Below are 16,917 nucleotides of genomic sequence, written 5' to 3'. Positions count from 1 at the left end.
TACACTGGAACAAATGAGTAATGCATTAGTAACACTCTAGTAACTACTATTAACTAACAAGAAACTCTGATTAACGAATTAGTAAGTAATCGCGCTCAGATGAATGTAGTAGTTCATTATTAGCTAATCAATAACTACTATTTTTTTCATACCTCCCAGAGAACTACTATCTATAGGTTCTTATACCATGGTCTGGGTGAATACTCGATTCTGATTGGCTGCAGGGTGTCCGTTAAAAAGTGATCATGTACACCTAGGAAAGGCGTCCTTATAGTGTGTAAGTTACGTCTGGCATAGGCATGCTGCCATTGCCTGTCTTTCTGTCTTGCTTGCTTTCCTTTCAACACGTGAGTGAATGGTTGACAATATTTGCTGTAGGCCTAATAAAAACGATTTAGGAAACTATCTGTGAGTTTTGACTCTTTGAAACAAAGTTTCGCATCGCTGCGGTCGGGTCGCTGTGGCCACGTTGCCTGGCAACGCCTGTATACGGGAGATATTAAATAGTGCGCTCGTCTTAATAAATAAAAACCCTCACGATTTTTACTCTAAAACACATTAAAGTATTATTAATTGATTAAATATTTCTTTCTTTCGTAAGTGACCATGGTATAAGCGGGTTAATGCCCTTCGCATAGCTGCCAACTTTTGAGTTTTGCTTGGAGTGAGATTTATGTTTTGGGGGGGGGGGGGGGGGGGGGGGGGGGGGTTATGTTGACAAGATTATGTTGACATAAACAAGATTTATGTTTTTTATTTTTTTTTCAATAAAAAAAATTATTGCATCACAATAAGTGTATTGTGGTCAAAACATTTTAGTAACTAAACTGAATTTTATTAGGTTTAGCGACAACATGTTACAATGTTTACATGGTTCAATTTCTGGTAAGCTACGCTTTTTTATTATTTCAATTCAATTCAGTTATTGTGATTTGATTTAATATTGACTCATTTGGATAAATATTAGGTAGGCTACACAAGATAGGCATTCATTTTTCTCAAGAAAAAAACAACTCACCTAATGCTGTAAACATACAGAGAGCCCTATCAGCTGGCAGTATTATTTAAGGTTAAAAAATAACACAAATTAAATATAATGCGTTTTTTTTATTATAATAACAACTTTATTTAATGATATAAGTAAAAATATAATAAATATGCAATATAGTACACATATTTAGCCAAATACACTCTATAGCTCTTTTTTTCTAGGCAACTAACGTGCTATAGCCTATATTATGGTCATTAAATGGCTTTCCTGAGGTAAATGTTATGTGACATGATTGTTCTCCAGCTGTTTTATTGACACCTTTGTTTGATTGATTGGTCGATATTATGTATGAGGAATATACATTTCGGTAAGTTGTACTGTATCTTTCAACAGTGTTCATTCGTGTTTAAAGTTATTTACTATCAGCTAGAGATGATCGGTTCACGTGCCGCTAGGGATCTGTCGCGTCACATTTACAAGCGCCAAAACGGTATTTATTGTCTGAATTTCGTAATAAAAGTGACAGAATCTGAGAGCTGAGATTTTTTTTATATCATAAGTAACCTGCTCTGTCTAGTCTGTCGGTCTCCGTGTCCTCTTTGCTTCGCGATTTTTCTGTGCGTGAGAAAATGGATGTGTGGCGTGAGCGCGTGTGAAGAGTGTCAATTGCGTGAGTCTCACGGTGAATGCGTGAGAGTTGGCAGCTATGCCTTCGAGGTGTCCATTGTCAGGTATTAATGGACTTCGGCGGAGGCAACCGTCCTCCGCTGCGCGTCGGACGGTTCACGCCTCACCGTCGTCCATTAATACCTGATAATGGACACCTCGTCGGGCATTAACCCTTACATAATTGAATAATGCATAATTTATAATAAAAGGTAATGGTAACCCTCTAGTAATGACTCAAGTATTACTACATCATCAAGGAACTACTAATTATTCGGATCAGTATTCTAAAGTGAAAAACATGATAACAACCTAATATTGACTGAAGTCATTGTAAACTTTTGCGATTTTTGTAAGATTTTGAATATTAATTCCTTCCAATGGATTTGGTAACACTTTAGTCATTACTAGTGTGTTCCCATGATCTTCACTTTAGAATACTGATCCAAATAATTAGTAGTTCCTTTAGAAAGATGTAGTAACACTTTATTCATTACTATCCAAAACCTTACAAAAGCCTTACAAAAGTGGTAGTTCACTATTAGCTAATCAGTAACTACTATTTTTCATACCTCACTGAAGACTATAAGAACTACTATATACAGGTTAATACATATTTATAATGCACAATGTTTAATATAATGTAATGGTAGCCCATTAGTAATGAATCAAGTGTTACTACATCCTTCTAAAGGAACTACTAATAATTTGGATCAGTATTCTAAAGTGAAAACATGATAACAACCTAATATTGACGGAAGTCATTGTAAGCTTTAAAGGCTTTTGTAAGGTTTTGGATAGTAATGAATAAAGTGTTACTACATATTTCTAAAGGAACTACTAATTATTTGGATCAGTATTCTAAAGTGAAGATCATGGGAACACACTAGTAATGACTAAAGTGTTACCAAATCCATTGGAAGGAATTGATATTCAAAATCTTACAAAAATCTCAAAAGTTTACAATGACTTCAGTCAATATTAGGTTGTTATCATGTTTTTCTCTTTAGAATACTGATCCAAATAATTAGTAGTTCCTTTAAAATGATGTAGTAATACTTGAGTCATTACTAGTGGGTTACCATTACCTTTTATTATAAATTATACATTATTCATGTTAATTATGAACCTATAGATAGTAGTTCTCTGGGAGGTATGAAAAAAATAGTAGTTATTGATTAGCTAATAATGAACTACTACATTCATCTGAGCGCGATTACTTACTAATTCGTTAATCAGAGTTTCTTGTTAGTTAATAGTAGTTACTAGAGTGTTACTAATGCATTACTCATTTGTTCCTGTGTAGTTATTCATTAATGAAGGAACAGTATTCTAAAGTGTTACCAAAAAATGTAATATTGTGATATATTTTTACAATTTAAAATAATTAGTTTTCAATTTATTATACTTTAAATTATCATTTATTTCTGTGATGCAAAGCTGAATTTTCAGCATCATTACTCCAGTCTATCACATGATCCTTTAGAAATCATTCTAATATGATGATTCATTATCAAAGTTGGAAACAGTTCTGCTGCTTAATATTTTTTCATAACCTGTGATACTTTTTTAGGATACTTTGATGAATAAAAAGTTTAAAAAAAAGAAAAAAAGAAGCAAATTTTTTAAAAATAGAAATCTTTTGTAACAACAATATACACTACAGGTCAGTAATTTGGGGTCAGTAATTTTTTTTTTTTTTGAAATAAATCAATACTTTTATGTGTGTTAAATTGATAAAAAAAAATTGAAAATATTTTTTATTTTGAATAAATGCAGTTCTTTTTAACCTTTTATTCATCAAATATATTAGGCAGCAGAACTGTTTCCAACGCTCATAATAAATCAGAATATTAGAATGATTTCTAAAGGATCATGTGATAGACTGGATGTCACATGTGTGACACTGAAGACTGGAGTAATGATCCTGAAAATTCAGCTTTGCATCAGACTCAGAAATAAATGATAATTTAAAGTATAATAAATTGAAAACCAATTATTTTACATTGTAATAATATATCACAATATTAAAAAAAAATTCTGTATTTTTGATCAAATAAATGCAGGCTTGATGAGCAGAAGAAACTTCTTTCAAAAACATTAAAAAATAGTAATGTTTCCAAACTTTTGGCCAGTACTGTATTAAGGATTCCCAAAGCAGCGACAGCTTGCAAAGCTTTTATCACAAAAAAACTCACCACTAAATTCTGACAAAATGCTATAACTTTTAACTTTAAAAGTCTATAATAGAAAGGCATGATATCTTTCACCATTTTTGTATAAGCTCCCATCCCTCAGAAGGACATTTTATCATAAGCACACTTGTATGGAAATATCAATAGCATCTTCCAGTGCAGCTGAGGTCTTGTTGGTCTGTCAGCAGATTAGCTGCATATCATAAATACATATAAACACATAACAGAGCACATTACTAAACAATATTAATACTAATACAATTTTGTAAACCCAATGGGCTTTTAATGGAGGCCCAAGTTAATGTTTAAGAATTGTTTAATCAACAAAAGAATTGTGAATGAGGTCAGTTCATTGACTGCTCTTGATTCGTTTAAGGATCCATAAGACTAATTAACATTGATTATGTCCAGCAGGACCAAACTGCATTTAATGGGTTTGCTTTGTAATATGTTTTCACACAGAAATCTATAGAGAAAGTATAGTCACACTATATGCTGATGTTACCATTGTGGCCCTGTTTCGAGTGTTTAAAACTGCAGCTATTTTCTAACAGTATATTTTAATCACTGAATTTTAAACTCCTGTCACGTCTTGTTTTGGTTCATGTTTCATGTCAGTCATGTTAGTCATGTGATCCTGCCATGTTGTCATTGGTTCATTGTGCACAGGTGTCCCTTGTCTTGTCATTAGTCTTGTGTGTATTTAAGCCCTCATGTTTACCACGTGTCCTTGTCAAGTATTGGATTATTTTACTGTAACCACTATTGGTAAGGTTCACGTTCACGTTCACGTTACAACACCAGCATATTCAGCTTACTGATTTTTTTCTTACATTTTCCCCACCTCTCAAATATTTGGAAGCCCATCTCCACCACATAAAAAAATAAAATAAAATAAGAAAGAGATAAAGTTTAAGATTAGAAAGTCACACTGTGATATGTGACCCTGGACCACAAAACCAGTCTTATGGGTAGTTTTTTTTTTAAAAATTGAGATTTATACATCATCTGTTAGGATAGGACAATATTTGGCAGATATACAACTATTTGAAAATCTGGAAACTGAGGGTGCAGAAAAATCGAAATATTGAGAAAATCGCCTTTAAAGTTGTCCATTTCTATTGGCGATAGTGCTGCATCCACTCACAAAAATAAATGTTTTATATATTTACGGTTGGAAATTTACAAAATATTTTCATGGAACATGATCTTTACTTAATATACTAATGATTTTTGGCATAAAAGAAAAATCTATAATTTTGACCCATACAATGTTTTGTTGGCTATTATACCACAAATATACCCGTACAACATAAGACTGGTTTTGTGATCCAGGGTCACATATATGCAATTGTGAAAGGGAAAAAAGTAACTAAAGTAAGAAATAAAATAAAAATCGACAGATATAATGTACAAAAAAGAATGCAAGCTATTGTCACAATTAAGAAACAAAGTCGCAGTTGAGATATATTGAGGCCTGAGAATGAGACTGAACTCGGTTTTTAAGTTCTGGACATAATTAATTAATGTAAAGTTAATTAATACAATAATAGAAATAAGGGAGATAAAGATGTGTATGTGAAATTGTAATGAGAAGTCATTCTGAGAAGACCCAAAATGAGAAAGATGCTAATTACAATACAGTATATTTTTTCGCAGGTGTACAAAGGTGTCACACTTTGTCATTTCCATTTATTGCTAATTGTGCTTGACAGTGTGTGATGCTGCTATTGAATGGACGACTAGACAAAAGCTAAAGCCTTGAATGCCAAAAACGTGAGTGTGTACAGGTGTGGAGTATCCACAAATAAGCAAAATGGTGCCTCTCATTATTATTAAGATAGGATATCAAATTCTAAAATTTGTAAAAACAAGTCATATATAAGCCTATGCATCTGCTTATGTTACATGAAAAAAATGAAGATGCCAGCAGCCTTGTCCAACCAATGTACCAGCGCATGACCCACGTAAGCTTTTATATTGCATTTACCTGCGTTTACAGCCTCAAATAAACCTCCTGTCCTGTCTTCGGAATGTTCCTTTGGAAAAGTGCAATTACCCAGTAGGTTCGTGTCATTCTGGATGGTGGTCAACCTGCAGTCACCTCAGATAAGAGCTGACTGAAATTGAATCACATGCCAGAGTGTGCCTGCATTTAAGACATATTGACTAGCACTATGTTGTTTCCTCAAAGGAAAGCAGAATGTGCATGAAGCATTCAATGTCTACAAGATTAGAAATAAACCTGTTTACTTGCATCTGTTATTACATTAAACAATTACGACACGCTGCCCGCCGAGTCTTTGTGTTCAACTTTTCTTGGCACTACGGGGTTCAAACTATATGCCACTGAAATAACACCCTCCCACTGAGTACAGTTGCACTGGTTCATACTGTTATATTACCTTACAATATGATTAATGATTACAAAATACAAATAGTCCTCTCGTGGTTTTGCTGAGCACTCTCCAGATACTGGCAATTACAGAAAATGAAAGGAGAGCTCTTAAATGACTGCGAGTTACACAAAATAATTACCAGTTCCATGAAAAATTATAATAATGAATGCCCCCGTGGACCACCATGTGTTTACCCTTCCAGCCGACACACTTAAACAACTGTTTAAGTGCCTTTTTGATTTCATGTCATATAGGATTTTTAGATTGTTTTGACCTCCAGCCAGGCGAATGGCCAAGCTGGGAGTATCATTAGAGGAATTGTCTCGTAAAATAAAAAGAGTAAGCTGCACCATTATAGTAATGCCCTGAATGAGCACGAGACAACCAACAGAACAAGACTGCCAACTGGGCAGGACAGCAAATAATTAGATTTTGTGAATAAGGATAGCTGATGTCTCTGTTCAGAAGTAGTTTCAGTATTTGTCTTCTTTTGAATATTGGATTTGATTTATAGAGTTGGAGAGGATTGGGTTTTTTTTTTTCTGAAAAGCATAAAAATCTTTAAAATTCTAATAACCATGCAATAACGCACGACAATTTTTTCTTTTATTTTCCTAAAGCCAAGAAATTAGTTGTCAGTGAGAGCCCAGGAAGTCCAAGAAGAAAGGGCGTTTAGGACATCATGACGTAAGTAACTGAGATCCAGACTCATACACAAAAGTGGATTAAGGCTCAGTAGGATGAGTTGATGAGAATGAAGATATGGATGATGAGTTAAAGAAAATAACGTGTCTTGTGTCTAAAATGTTGAATTATATATATTTATACCATGGTCTGTCTGAATACTCTATTCTGACTGGCTGGAATGTGTGCAGTAAAACCATTTAATGCACAGGTAGTTCCAAGTCAGTGCACCTTTCTATATTAATGCACTGTTTTTATTGAAGCGCACACACACACACATACAACACTCGGAGATTGCGCTGAGAAACATTCAGGAGAGCAGAAACTTGTTATCAATGCTGAACTTTTATTAAAGGGGTCCTATTTGCTTTTCTACTTGTTCAACTTTAGTTAATGTGTAATGTTGCTGTTTGAGCATAAAAAAGATCTGCAAGGTTACAAAGCTGAAAGCTTAAAATGTATTCCACAGAATCCTACAACGAACGGCTTGTTTGGACTACAACATCGTTTTTCCTGATCTTATTATGTCATAATGTTACTTATTTAAATAATCCCCACCCACAGAATACACAAGAAAAGGGAACGAGTGGAGGCAAAGAATCCGACGCAGCAGAAATAGTTTACACGAAATAGTAGTCTATATGTGCTTACATGCAAGATATTTCATTGTTTTTTGTAAAAAAAAAACAGACAGAAATTCAAGTCATAATTCACTCAATAGGTGTACTATAGGTCTCTTTATGGAACTGATATAGACTGTTGAGCGCGGTATAGACACCATATAAGGAGAAGCCGGCGGAGAATAATTTGCTCACAGACTCGCGAACGTAGTGAATTTTACTGTGTAAAAAGCGAGATTTGAGAATTAGGAACGTTTATTGCACCCCCTTTTGAGAACCAGCCACAACAACAACCAATTAATGAAGTGTGTAATATTTAGCCTACTAATGACTTATGTAATGCTACCCTGTGTTTTTATCAGTTTAATAAACTTGAACATCCAGTCTCTGTAAACAGATATTTGCAGCTGTATACGACTGATGCCATGGCTTTCTTCCTTTTTCAGTTCACTGCATTTGACTTATTATGAAGAGGTTATTTAAAAAAAAAAATATATGGAAAGAGGAACATCGTAAATGAGAACATTTTCAAGCTGATATAGGACACAATGTTGTGTTCATGCGTGAATTATATTGTGACTGAAGTGATGTAATGATGTAATTTTTGTGAGAACGGAAGTGAAACCGTAAACAAGATGGATGCAGTTCGCTACTTCTGTCTCATGTGCTTTATTGCTGCCTGGCAGATGCCTGGCACATGCTGTTTTGCAGCTGCAGTATATTTGTGACATAATTGTTGCTTATGAAATTTTGGGGTCTGTGTCTGGTTGTGCCATGTAGAAACGCTGACACTGAAAGATGGAAATCTGTTAGCGTTACCAAAACGTTACATCACCTTTCCTCAAACTGAGCCTCCAGTCTCAAGGAAATATGACTGTCTAGACTTGAAATGCCCTGTCAAGGAACTGTATTTTCAGCAATAGTCAGTGTCAAAAAAAAAATATATATATTCCCACTTAAAAGGAAGTTGACGGGGATTTTGTTGACATGTCTGGCCATTTCTTTTGGTCATCTTTACTGAGCCGCAAGCCGCAGTAAAAATTTCTTTTTCACCAAATAATGCTGCTTTCTTTGAAACTGAAATATAAAGATTACACATTCAGTACAAGCATTGACAGCTAACCATTGATCTTTAAATCATCTTTTATTTTTAATAAATCAATACCTGCCTTTCATGCATGTACACAAACTTTGTGTCATGTGTCAGTGCTTGTTTGGACTTAAAGTTTGTGTTTTGATTGGTTCCTCTTTTCCTTTGTTCTTTTCCCGCCACTCCTTCGTTTATATGGTTACTGTCATTAAGTTCAGCTGTATCACCTGTGTTTAGTTTATCCTCATCATCTGTATCACTTGTGTTCCGCTAATCAGTGTCATCTGTGTTTGTATTTAAGTTCTGTCTGTTCTGTCAGTCTTTGTCTGCTCTCTGTTATATTTAGTGTGTTGTTATCTGTTCTGCTGTCCTGTATTCATGCATGAATTATGATACCCTCAGTCAGGATTTTTTTCCTATGTGTTTTTATTGCTCTTAGGGCATGAAAAACAAGAATTGATTTTTATTTTATTTTTTTACAAATTTTTCAAAGAGATCTTCAGATGTCCACTTGAGTGGACAGCATGCGGTTGGTTTAAACTGAAGATATACTGTATTAAATATAAGACAATAATCAAACAGATAAAGTATGTGAATTTAACAAACTAATCAATGCAATTATATCAAATAATGTGAAAACTATAAAATATATACAAAAAATATAAATGCAAAATATTGCAATGGCTTCATACAACTTCATACAAGTTGCACTTTGCGTATCTTTGATATCAGAACATGAGGACGTGATTCCATCAGAATTTTCTACAGCCTGTCAAGGTACAACTGTGGAAACCACTCAGATGCTCCCTCCAGTGCACCAGAGTATGGAGATTTACCCTTATTAGCTGATAATTCTGATTATGTTCAAGATGGACATGCACATTTCTATCATAGCCCTCCTCTGAGAAAACCTAGCGATACGTTTTTTCAATCTCATCTGAAATGATCAGTGTTGGGGGTAACGCATTACAAGTAACATGCATAACGCATTCAGATTACTTTTTTGATGTTACAAGTAAAGTAATGTGTTACAAGTAACATGCATTACCTAATCAGATTACTTTTTGATCTAACAAGTAATTAACTACAAGTAATATGCATTACCTAATCAGATTACTTTTTGATGTAACGAGTAAAGAAACGCATTACAAGTAACATGCATTACCTAATCAGATTACTTTTTGATGTAACGAGTAAAGAAACGCATTACAAGTAACATGCATTACGTAATCAGATTACTTTTTGATGTTATGAGTAAAAAAACACATTACAATAACGCACATTACATAATCAGATTACTTTTTGATGTTATGAGAAAGGAAACGCATTACAAGTAACATGCATTATGTAATCAGATTACTTTTTGATGTTATGAGTAAAAAATGCATTACAATAACATGCATTATAAAATCAGATTACTTTTTGATCTAACAAGTAAAGTAATGCATTACAAGTGTCATACATTATGTAATCACATGACTTTTTTCGATGTCAATGAAAATTACATTCTAATAATACAAATACATTTATTTACAGTAGAAAAAGTCAATGCATATTAAGTTTTTAAGTTTTAAATTTCAAAAACAATATTCACATTATAATTATGAATTGTATCTGAAATATAGCCATTGCATGCATGACGTCCACTACAGTGGACATGTGATTAATCAGAGTTTTCTCTCAATCTAAAATCAAAACTTGGAAAATTTTACTGTGATATGACTCATTAGATATTGCTTTATGCTGCAATATTTTTTTTACCTACAAGAGTCTCCTAGGATAGAAGGAATGGGTGGATATTCTGGAGCAACTTGGCATGTCTGACTGACCCTTGGCCATCTTGGTTTGGAGGGGGAAAAAATCGAAACACAAAGGCTTGCCACTTGATTGCAATTTATAGGATGATGCACCAGGGTCCAATGAAGAGATTGATGTGCAACTTTGCCATAAAAACCCGTGCAAATTCAAGAAAATGCTTTTTTAATAGCTGTCCACTGTAGTGACCACTATGCGTGAAAGGGTTAATTACATTAAACCTTCGTTCTTGGAAATATATCTTTGTCTCCGTCTGACTTCTTCCAACCACCCGTGACAGAAGATCGGACCAGCCCATATGGACGACAGGGCTATTTTTGTTGCCATTGCTCAAGAGAGCACAGAATGTTTCGCCTTCGTGGTGAACTTTGTTCGTCGAGCTGTCATTAGCCCCTCGACGATGAAACACTCAAGCTGCTTTTCTGGATCGGGGCCAATTTCCACCAGGCCATCGACCTCCCAAACACCGATGGACTGAACTGGAGGGAAGCCATCAGCAGGTGGTTGGTGAGTGTCGTGTCTCGATCCAGAGAACAACCACCATCACGAGCAGCCGCCGAGACCACCCTTCCTAAAGCTTCTTCACGTCATGCCTGTGGAGCCCTCAGCCAAGATGGCTACCGCCTCAACGCCTGAGCCCTCGGCCAGGATGGCCGCCGCCACGTCAGAGCCTGTTCCTGTCCCAAGGCCTGAATCTCTTCCAGAGCCTGTTCCTGAACTCCCACCCATCCTCCCTCTCCCACCTCCTCCTATCATAATCTCCTCATCCACGCCTCCGCTGCTTCCTGTCAGCCCCTCAGATCACCCTTATTCCACCATCAGGGATGTGGGGTCGCCGCGGGTCTCCAGTTCCATCATGGTCGGTGGATCCCCGGTTTCTGCCTCCGCAACCAGGACTCCACCTCGGCCCGTCGGTCCTTTAGCTCTACCTTGGCTCCCACCTCACTCATCTCCACCGTGGTCCATAAGTCCACCAGCTCTGCCAGGCTCCCTCGTCCCTCCGGCTTCGCCTTGGTCGTTCGTCGGCCTGCCTTCATCTCAGGACTACATTCCTCTGGCTTTGCCTCGTCCCTCTGGCTCCGTTAGGCTCATCACTCCCTCCAGCTCCACCTTGGTCCTCTGTCACTCCGGCTCCACCGCGGCCTTCTGGATCCCCGCCTGTGCCTCGGTCGCCAGAGCCATCGCATCGCCATGTCCCTCGGGATCCTCAGCATCGCCTGGGCTCGTCGGCTTTCCGGGTCTCCACTTCCACCTGCTCCGCCTCCGTCAGTCGGCTCCCTGGACCAAAGCCTCCACCATGGCTCCTCCCTCCGCCCTGGCCGCCTGCCCTGCCTCCACCATGGCTCCTCCCTCCGCCCTGGCCGCCTGCCCTGCCTCCACCATGGCTCCTCCCTCCGCCCTGGCCGCCTGCACAACCTGCTCCGCCCTGGTCCCTCCTGCCTTCTGTCTGCCCTTCACCTGCTCTTTGTCCTCCCCCTGAGCCCCCTCCCTCCCTCCGCAGTTTGTCTATCTAAGGCGCGAGGATGTGGCTACCGGAAGGGGGAGTACTGGCATGTGTCAGTGCTTGTTTGGACTTTAAGTTTGTGTTTTGATTGGTTCCTGTTTTCCTTTGTTTTTTTTTCCGCCACTCCTTCGTTTCTATGGTTACTGTCATTTAGTTCAGCTGTATCACCTGTTTAGTTTATCATCATCATCTGTATCACCTGTGTTCCATTAATTAGTGTCATCTGAGTTTGTATTTAAGTTATGTCAGTCTTCGTCCGATCTCCGTTATATTTAGTGTAGCTATTTACTTGTTCTGCTGTCTTGTATTTTAATTACATTAAACCTTTGTTCTTGGAAATATATCTTCGTCTCCATCTGCCTTCCTGCAACCACCCATAAAACTGACACATGAGAAGTTCCCAACAGGTTTTAAATAATGCTTAAGTTACATCTTTTATCATTAAAGATTACTATTATTTCCCAGTATAACTCTCTTAAAAGTGTGTAGTCTCTTATTTGATCAATCATTTATTTGAAATCTTTTGTAACATTCCTTTAATGATTTAATTATTTTAAGGAGTCCTTGCTGAGCAAAATAATTAATTTCTTCTTTTTTTTTACTTTAGAACAATATGTATATTAAAATACATTACATAAACAATTACAAGGATACAAATTTTCTGTCTGGCTTTGGAACCAATAGCACGTTGAAGTTATTCCCATTGGCGAACAGCCGTCATGGAAAAGAGAAGTTGTATTTTTAGTATATGAGCCATTCACACATGAATTAGAGACTTACTGAGTGTACCAGAGCAAAGAAAATGATTGTTTTTCTATTTATCTCAACAAGTATACATGTAGCAAGTAAGTACAAATAATACTTCTATCAGTAGTGCTATAATGTACAATACTGTGTACTATATTTCATTCCTCTGCAGTGCAAAAATACTATCAGTATCTTTTTGTCTTGTTTTACCTCTCTTTTACAATTTTGTTTCTTATTTTAAGCATAACTCTAGCAACATTTAATAAAGTGTATGCTTAAAAGAAGAAAAAATGCCTAAGGGATACAAAAAAGAAACTTAATTTAAGATAAAACGGGTCATACACAATTTACAAGGTTCTTTAAATGCTTCTTGTTTTTAAGAATTTCAGAAGAAAATGTTTAGTTTTTTTTTTGTGGTCTGTGTATAATATTATGTGTATAATGTTCTATGTAATATTGTGCATCTTGTGCTTTTTTTTTACACCTTTTTTTTTTTTACAAAGTTGATTCACTTCAAGTTTATTTGATTAGTTTGATTTGTTGCCCATAGTGAAAGTTGTGCCTTTATAAGGGGAAAAAAATTTGTGAAATGCATGAGGAATCTAATAATTTGTTACCTTATATATGATGTAATTAACAAGTGTTGATACTTCTCTCTGTTTTTGTGTTGTAGCCTGCAGCGAATCATCAAAACTGGTGTTTGGACAGGTTGGGGATACAGTTACTCTTCCATGTAAATACGACATTAACGCCAGTGGCCTATTGAACATTTGTTGGGGGCGACATCAGTCATGGTTCCACTGTGAGAACACTGTTATCTCCTCTGACGGCTTGCAAGTGAACTACAGAGAGTCACATAGATTCAGCTTGGTCAGTGGACTCGACCGAGGAGATGTTTCACTTACCATAAGGGTTGCTCAAAATAGGGATGCTGGGTTGTACTTGTGCCGTATCGAGATCCCTGGACTTTTCAATGACATTAGTCACAGTGTTTATCTGTTTATCAGCAATGGTGAGTAACCACTCAATTTAATCTTTTTTTATCAATGTTGTTATGCTCAGACATGATGAGGTATAGTATTTCTGTTCTTCCATAATAGGACTGGATCCAAAGAGAGTCACCTCAGAAACACAACTGGTCTCTACAACGTCAAAGCAGGAAAAGCAAGGTATGAAACCTTTCAGTAATAAGTGTGTCACAGCTCTGTTCTGAGCAGGGTAAAACAATGGTAATGCATCTAGCGGTTTAACATGCAAATTGTAGAACTGTTTCTTTTGTAAAAGTGACAGTAAAGAAATTTATATTACAAAATATTTCTATTTTCTAAATGCTGTTCTTTTGAACACTCTAGTCATAAAAAAAAAAAGACCAAAAAGACCAACATTTTTTAAATGGTTTTCAACTGTTTATCTCCAACTGTTTTTACTGCATTTTAACTTATTTTATTGTTAATGAAACAAATTTTTTGTCCTATTTCATTCATTAATTTCAATAATGTATCAATAATTCATTATTAGCCAATACATTGATTTATCATATTATTAATCATAATGTAGGCTATATTATAGGAATTCCCATAATAGTTCATATGAGATAAAATAACCCTGACTAACCATTTTTGTTTCACACACAGTATACTATGCATCAGACCCAACCACACTCATTACTGAGCTGTATATCACATCAGAAAAGATAACTACAGGTATGAATATAATCATGACCACACATTGAAAGTGATTGAGAAATATGAGCCAATATCTGTCAAGAGTAAATGTAAACACATTTATTTATTTCAGATATTACTGACATCTACATAGATGAACCCGTTGCAGTGGTTCATACTGAGGTATTGCAATCATCTGTTTACAAAGACAGAAACATTAGCTGTTCTGCTTTTGCTGTCATATATTTTAGCTTCAGTGTGTTGTTAGTAATCTATGTAAATGTATATGCATTTTGATTTTATTTGTTTTGGACATGATTAAGGTGTTTCACTCATTACATACTTGGTGTGTCATTTTAGGAAGCAATGGAAGCATTTGTCATTAATACTGTAAGAGTGGGAGCCATTGTCTTCATCCCGGGTTTAATCATCGCAATTCTGTTCCGTAAGTAGATTAGCAAGTAATTAATCTAATGGTCTAGATCTGGAGAAATATTAAACGCTTGTAGCATAAATGGGTGAATGGGTGAAACCTCTAATGAACATGTCCAGATCGCATTTCATTCTAAATTCATTCTAAAATACAAAGTTTGCATTAAGTAAATTAAGTTTGTTTTCCAATGTGACATTTTTTTAGCTTGGAATTCTTATTATAATGTGTCATAAAACATTAACCCCTGGTTTCACAGACAAGGCTAGTCCCAGACTAAAATGCATGTTTGAGATGTTTTAACTGAAAGGAACTTAAACTAACATATCTTAAAATATGTCCATTGTTTTGTCTCAAGATGCACACCTTTGCTTTTTTTTCTAAAGCATGTTAATAAAAGCTAATTAAATGTCCTAATTTGAACTAAGGCCTAATCCTGGCTTAATGTAAGCCCTGTGTGTGAAACCAGGCCTTACTTTTTATTAAGGTTTTTGTTTGGTCTCAGTGGTGATTCTCAATGTAATTAAACTGTAATACGTTATCTTTTAATTCCACATAAACTTAAATTAGAGGCAGTACAGCAAATCCTAGCAACTGTATTGTACAAATTTAAACAATTCATTAATTTTCTTGCAATATATTTTGATAAAGGGATAGTTCACCCCAAAAATGAAAATCATGTCATTAATTACTCACCCTATAATGTCGTTCCAAACCTGTAAGACTTTCGTTCATCTTCGGAACACAAATGAAGATATTTTTGATGAAATCTGAGAGATTTCTGTCCCTCCATTGACAGCTACGCAACTACCAGTTTCAAGCCTCAGTAAAGACATCATTAAAGTAATCAATGTGACTCCAGTGGTTTAACCTCAATTTTATGAAGAGACGGATATGAAAATGAGCGTTTGGTGTCTGACCAATCACGGCAGACTGGGCCATCTGACCAATCAGAGCGAGTGCGTTGTTTGCGCAAAAAATAAACAATTTACCACTTAATTTACAAAATATCAATCTCCAACACGTGTTCATTAGAGCACCACGTGTTGACACGGGAGCAGCGTGAACTCACATTGGAAATTAAAAATGTTATTTTAAGTAAATTTTTATTTATTACTTATTTTATATATATATATATTGGAGTGAATATCTTGGCAGGTTGTCACATTCACTCAAATAAGCCTTTACCCAACATTATATGGTCTGAAAAGTGTACTCTGAGCATTTTATTTAATGCATGAACAAGAATTTGCGTGAACAAGATAACGCATGAGCAAGAACGCTTGCTCGTTGCATATGGTTGTGTGGAAACTTCTCTGACTTCTCGTGCTGCAGAGCGTTAAATTTGGCTCTCAGAATGTGTCTCCATTGCTGAGTGGAAGTGAAAGAGATGACTCATGGCCTGTTTTGCTTACTGTGCATTAACACATCCATTTGAACGCTCTGCCCTCAGGACTGCGGCGCTCCAGAGAACGCACCAGCAGCAGGGGAAGTTAAAAATCTGCCAGATCTCCCCAGCCCAACAATAACCACACACGGGTAATGGTGTGATAGTCAGATTCGAGGCCACTATGACCACATGTATGGTGACGTGGACTGTGTACCACATGTATTGTTCTCAGTGCCTTTTTTGGGGGGTTTGTTCTCAGTGGCTAATATTTATAGCCTAGGCTATTATAAAATAATTGATTTATTATTAATCTAATTTTGAGATAACTTTGAGAACTCAATTTACATAATGTTGTCGTTGTTGTTGTTGTTTTACTTTTTCATTGTAATGTTTGTAGCCTGTGTCTTCATTTGCCAAGTCTTTTGTAAAAAGCTTACAAAATATAATTCGAATCATATGTCATGCATCTCCTCAGAAATCAATTACTGAATGTTTCTTTGTTCAAACTCCACGTGGGCTTAAAGTTTTGAGCATTTGTTTGGAAACGGAATCTGATTTATCACACAACAGTAGCGGCCTCTAGTGTTCACCGCAGTCGCATCAAACATATCAACCTAAAAGTTCCAATGATGTACAAACACTTAAACATGAATAAAAAAAAAATTTTAAACTCACGTGATTTTTTGTAGAAGTGTGTGTTTTGTGATTTTGCGGTACATGTT

The 16,917-nt window shown here is 36.0% G+C and overlaps 1 protein-coding gene across 1 annotated transcript; it reads left to right on the top strand.

The window, feature by feature from the left end:
* Positions 1 to 12,681: 12,681 nt before the first annotated feature.
* havcr2 (hepatitis A virus cellular receptor 2) lies at positions 12,682 to 16,869 on the top strand. The gene is made up of 7 exons (XM_082141005.1): positions 12,682 to 12,809; positions 13,385 to 13,723; positions 13,812 to 13,880; positions 14,346 to 14,414; positions 14,509 to 14,558; positions 14,736 to 14,820; positions 16,259 to 16,869. Exons 1-7 carry the CDS (start codon positions 12,767 to 12,769, stop codon positions 16,300 to 16,302), a joined length of 699 nt encoding a protein of 232 aa, XP_081997131.1. The 5' UTR covers positions 12,682 to 12,766; the 3' UTR covers positions 16,303 to 16,869.
* Positions 16,870 to 16,917: the final 48 nt, after the last annotated feature.

The sequence above is a fragment of the Leuciscus leuciscus genome (assembly GCF_965113295.1).
Source record: "Leuciscus leuciscus genome assembly, chromosome: 16".
Lineage (NCBI taxonomy): Eukaryota > Metazoa > Chordata > Actinopteri > Cypriniformes > Leuciscidae > Leuciscus > Leuciscus leuciscus.
This window is presented reverse-complemented; position numbering and strand designations above follow the sequence as displayed.

Coding starts and splice junctions, on each gene's coding strand:
- havcr2 (XM_082141005.1), top strand. CDS start 12,767: ATGATTGTTTTTCTATTTATCTCAACAAGTATACATGTAGCAA. Junction 14,559..14,735: donor TTGCAGTGGTTCATACTGAG/GTATTGCAATCA, acceptor GTGTCATTTTAG/GAAGCAATGGAAGCATTTGT. Junction 14,821..16,258: donor AATCATCGCAATTCTGTTCC/GTAAGTAGATTA, acceptor CTCTGCCCTCAG/GACTGCGGCGCTCCAGAGAA.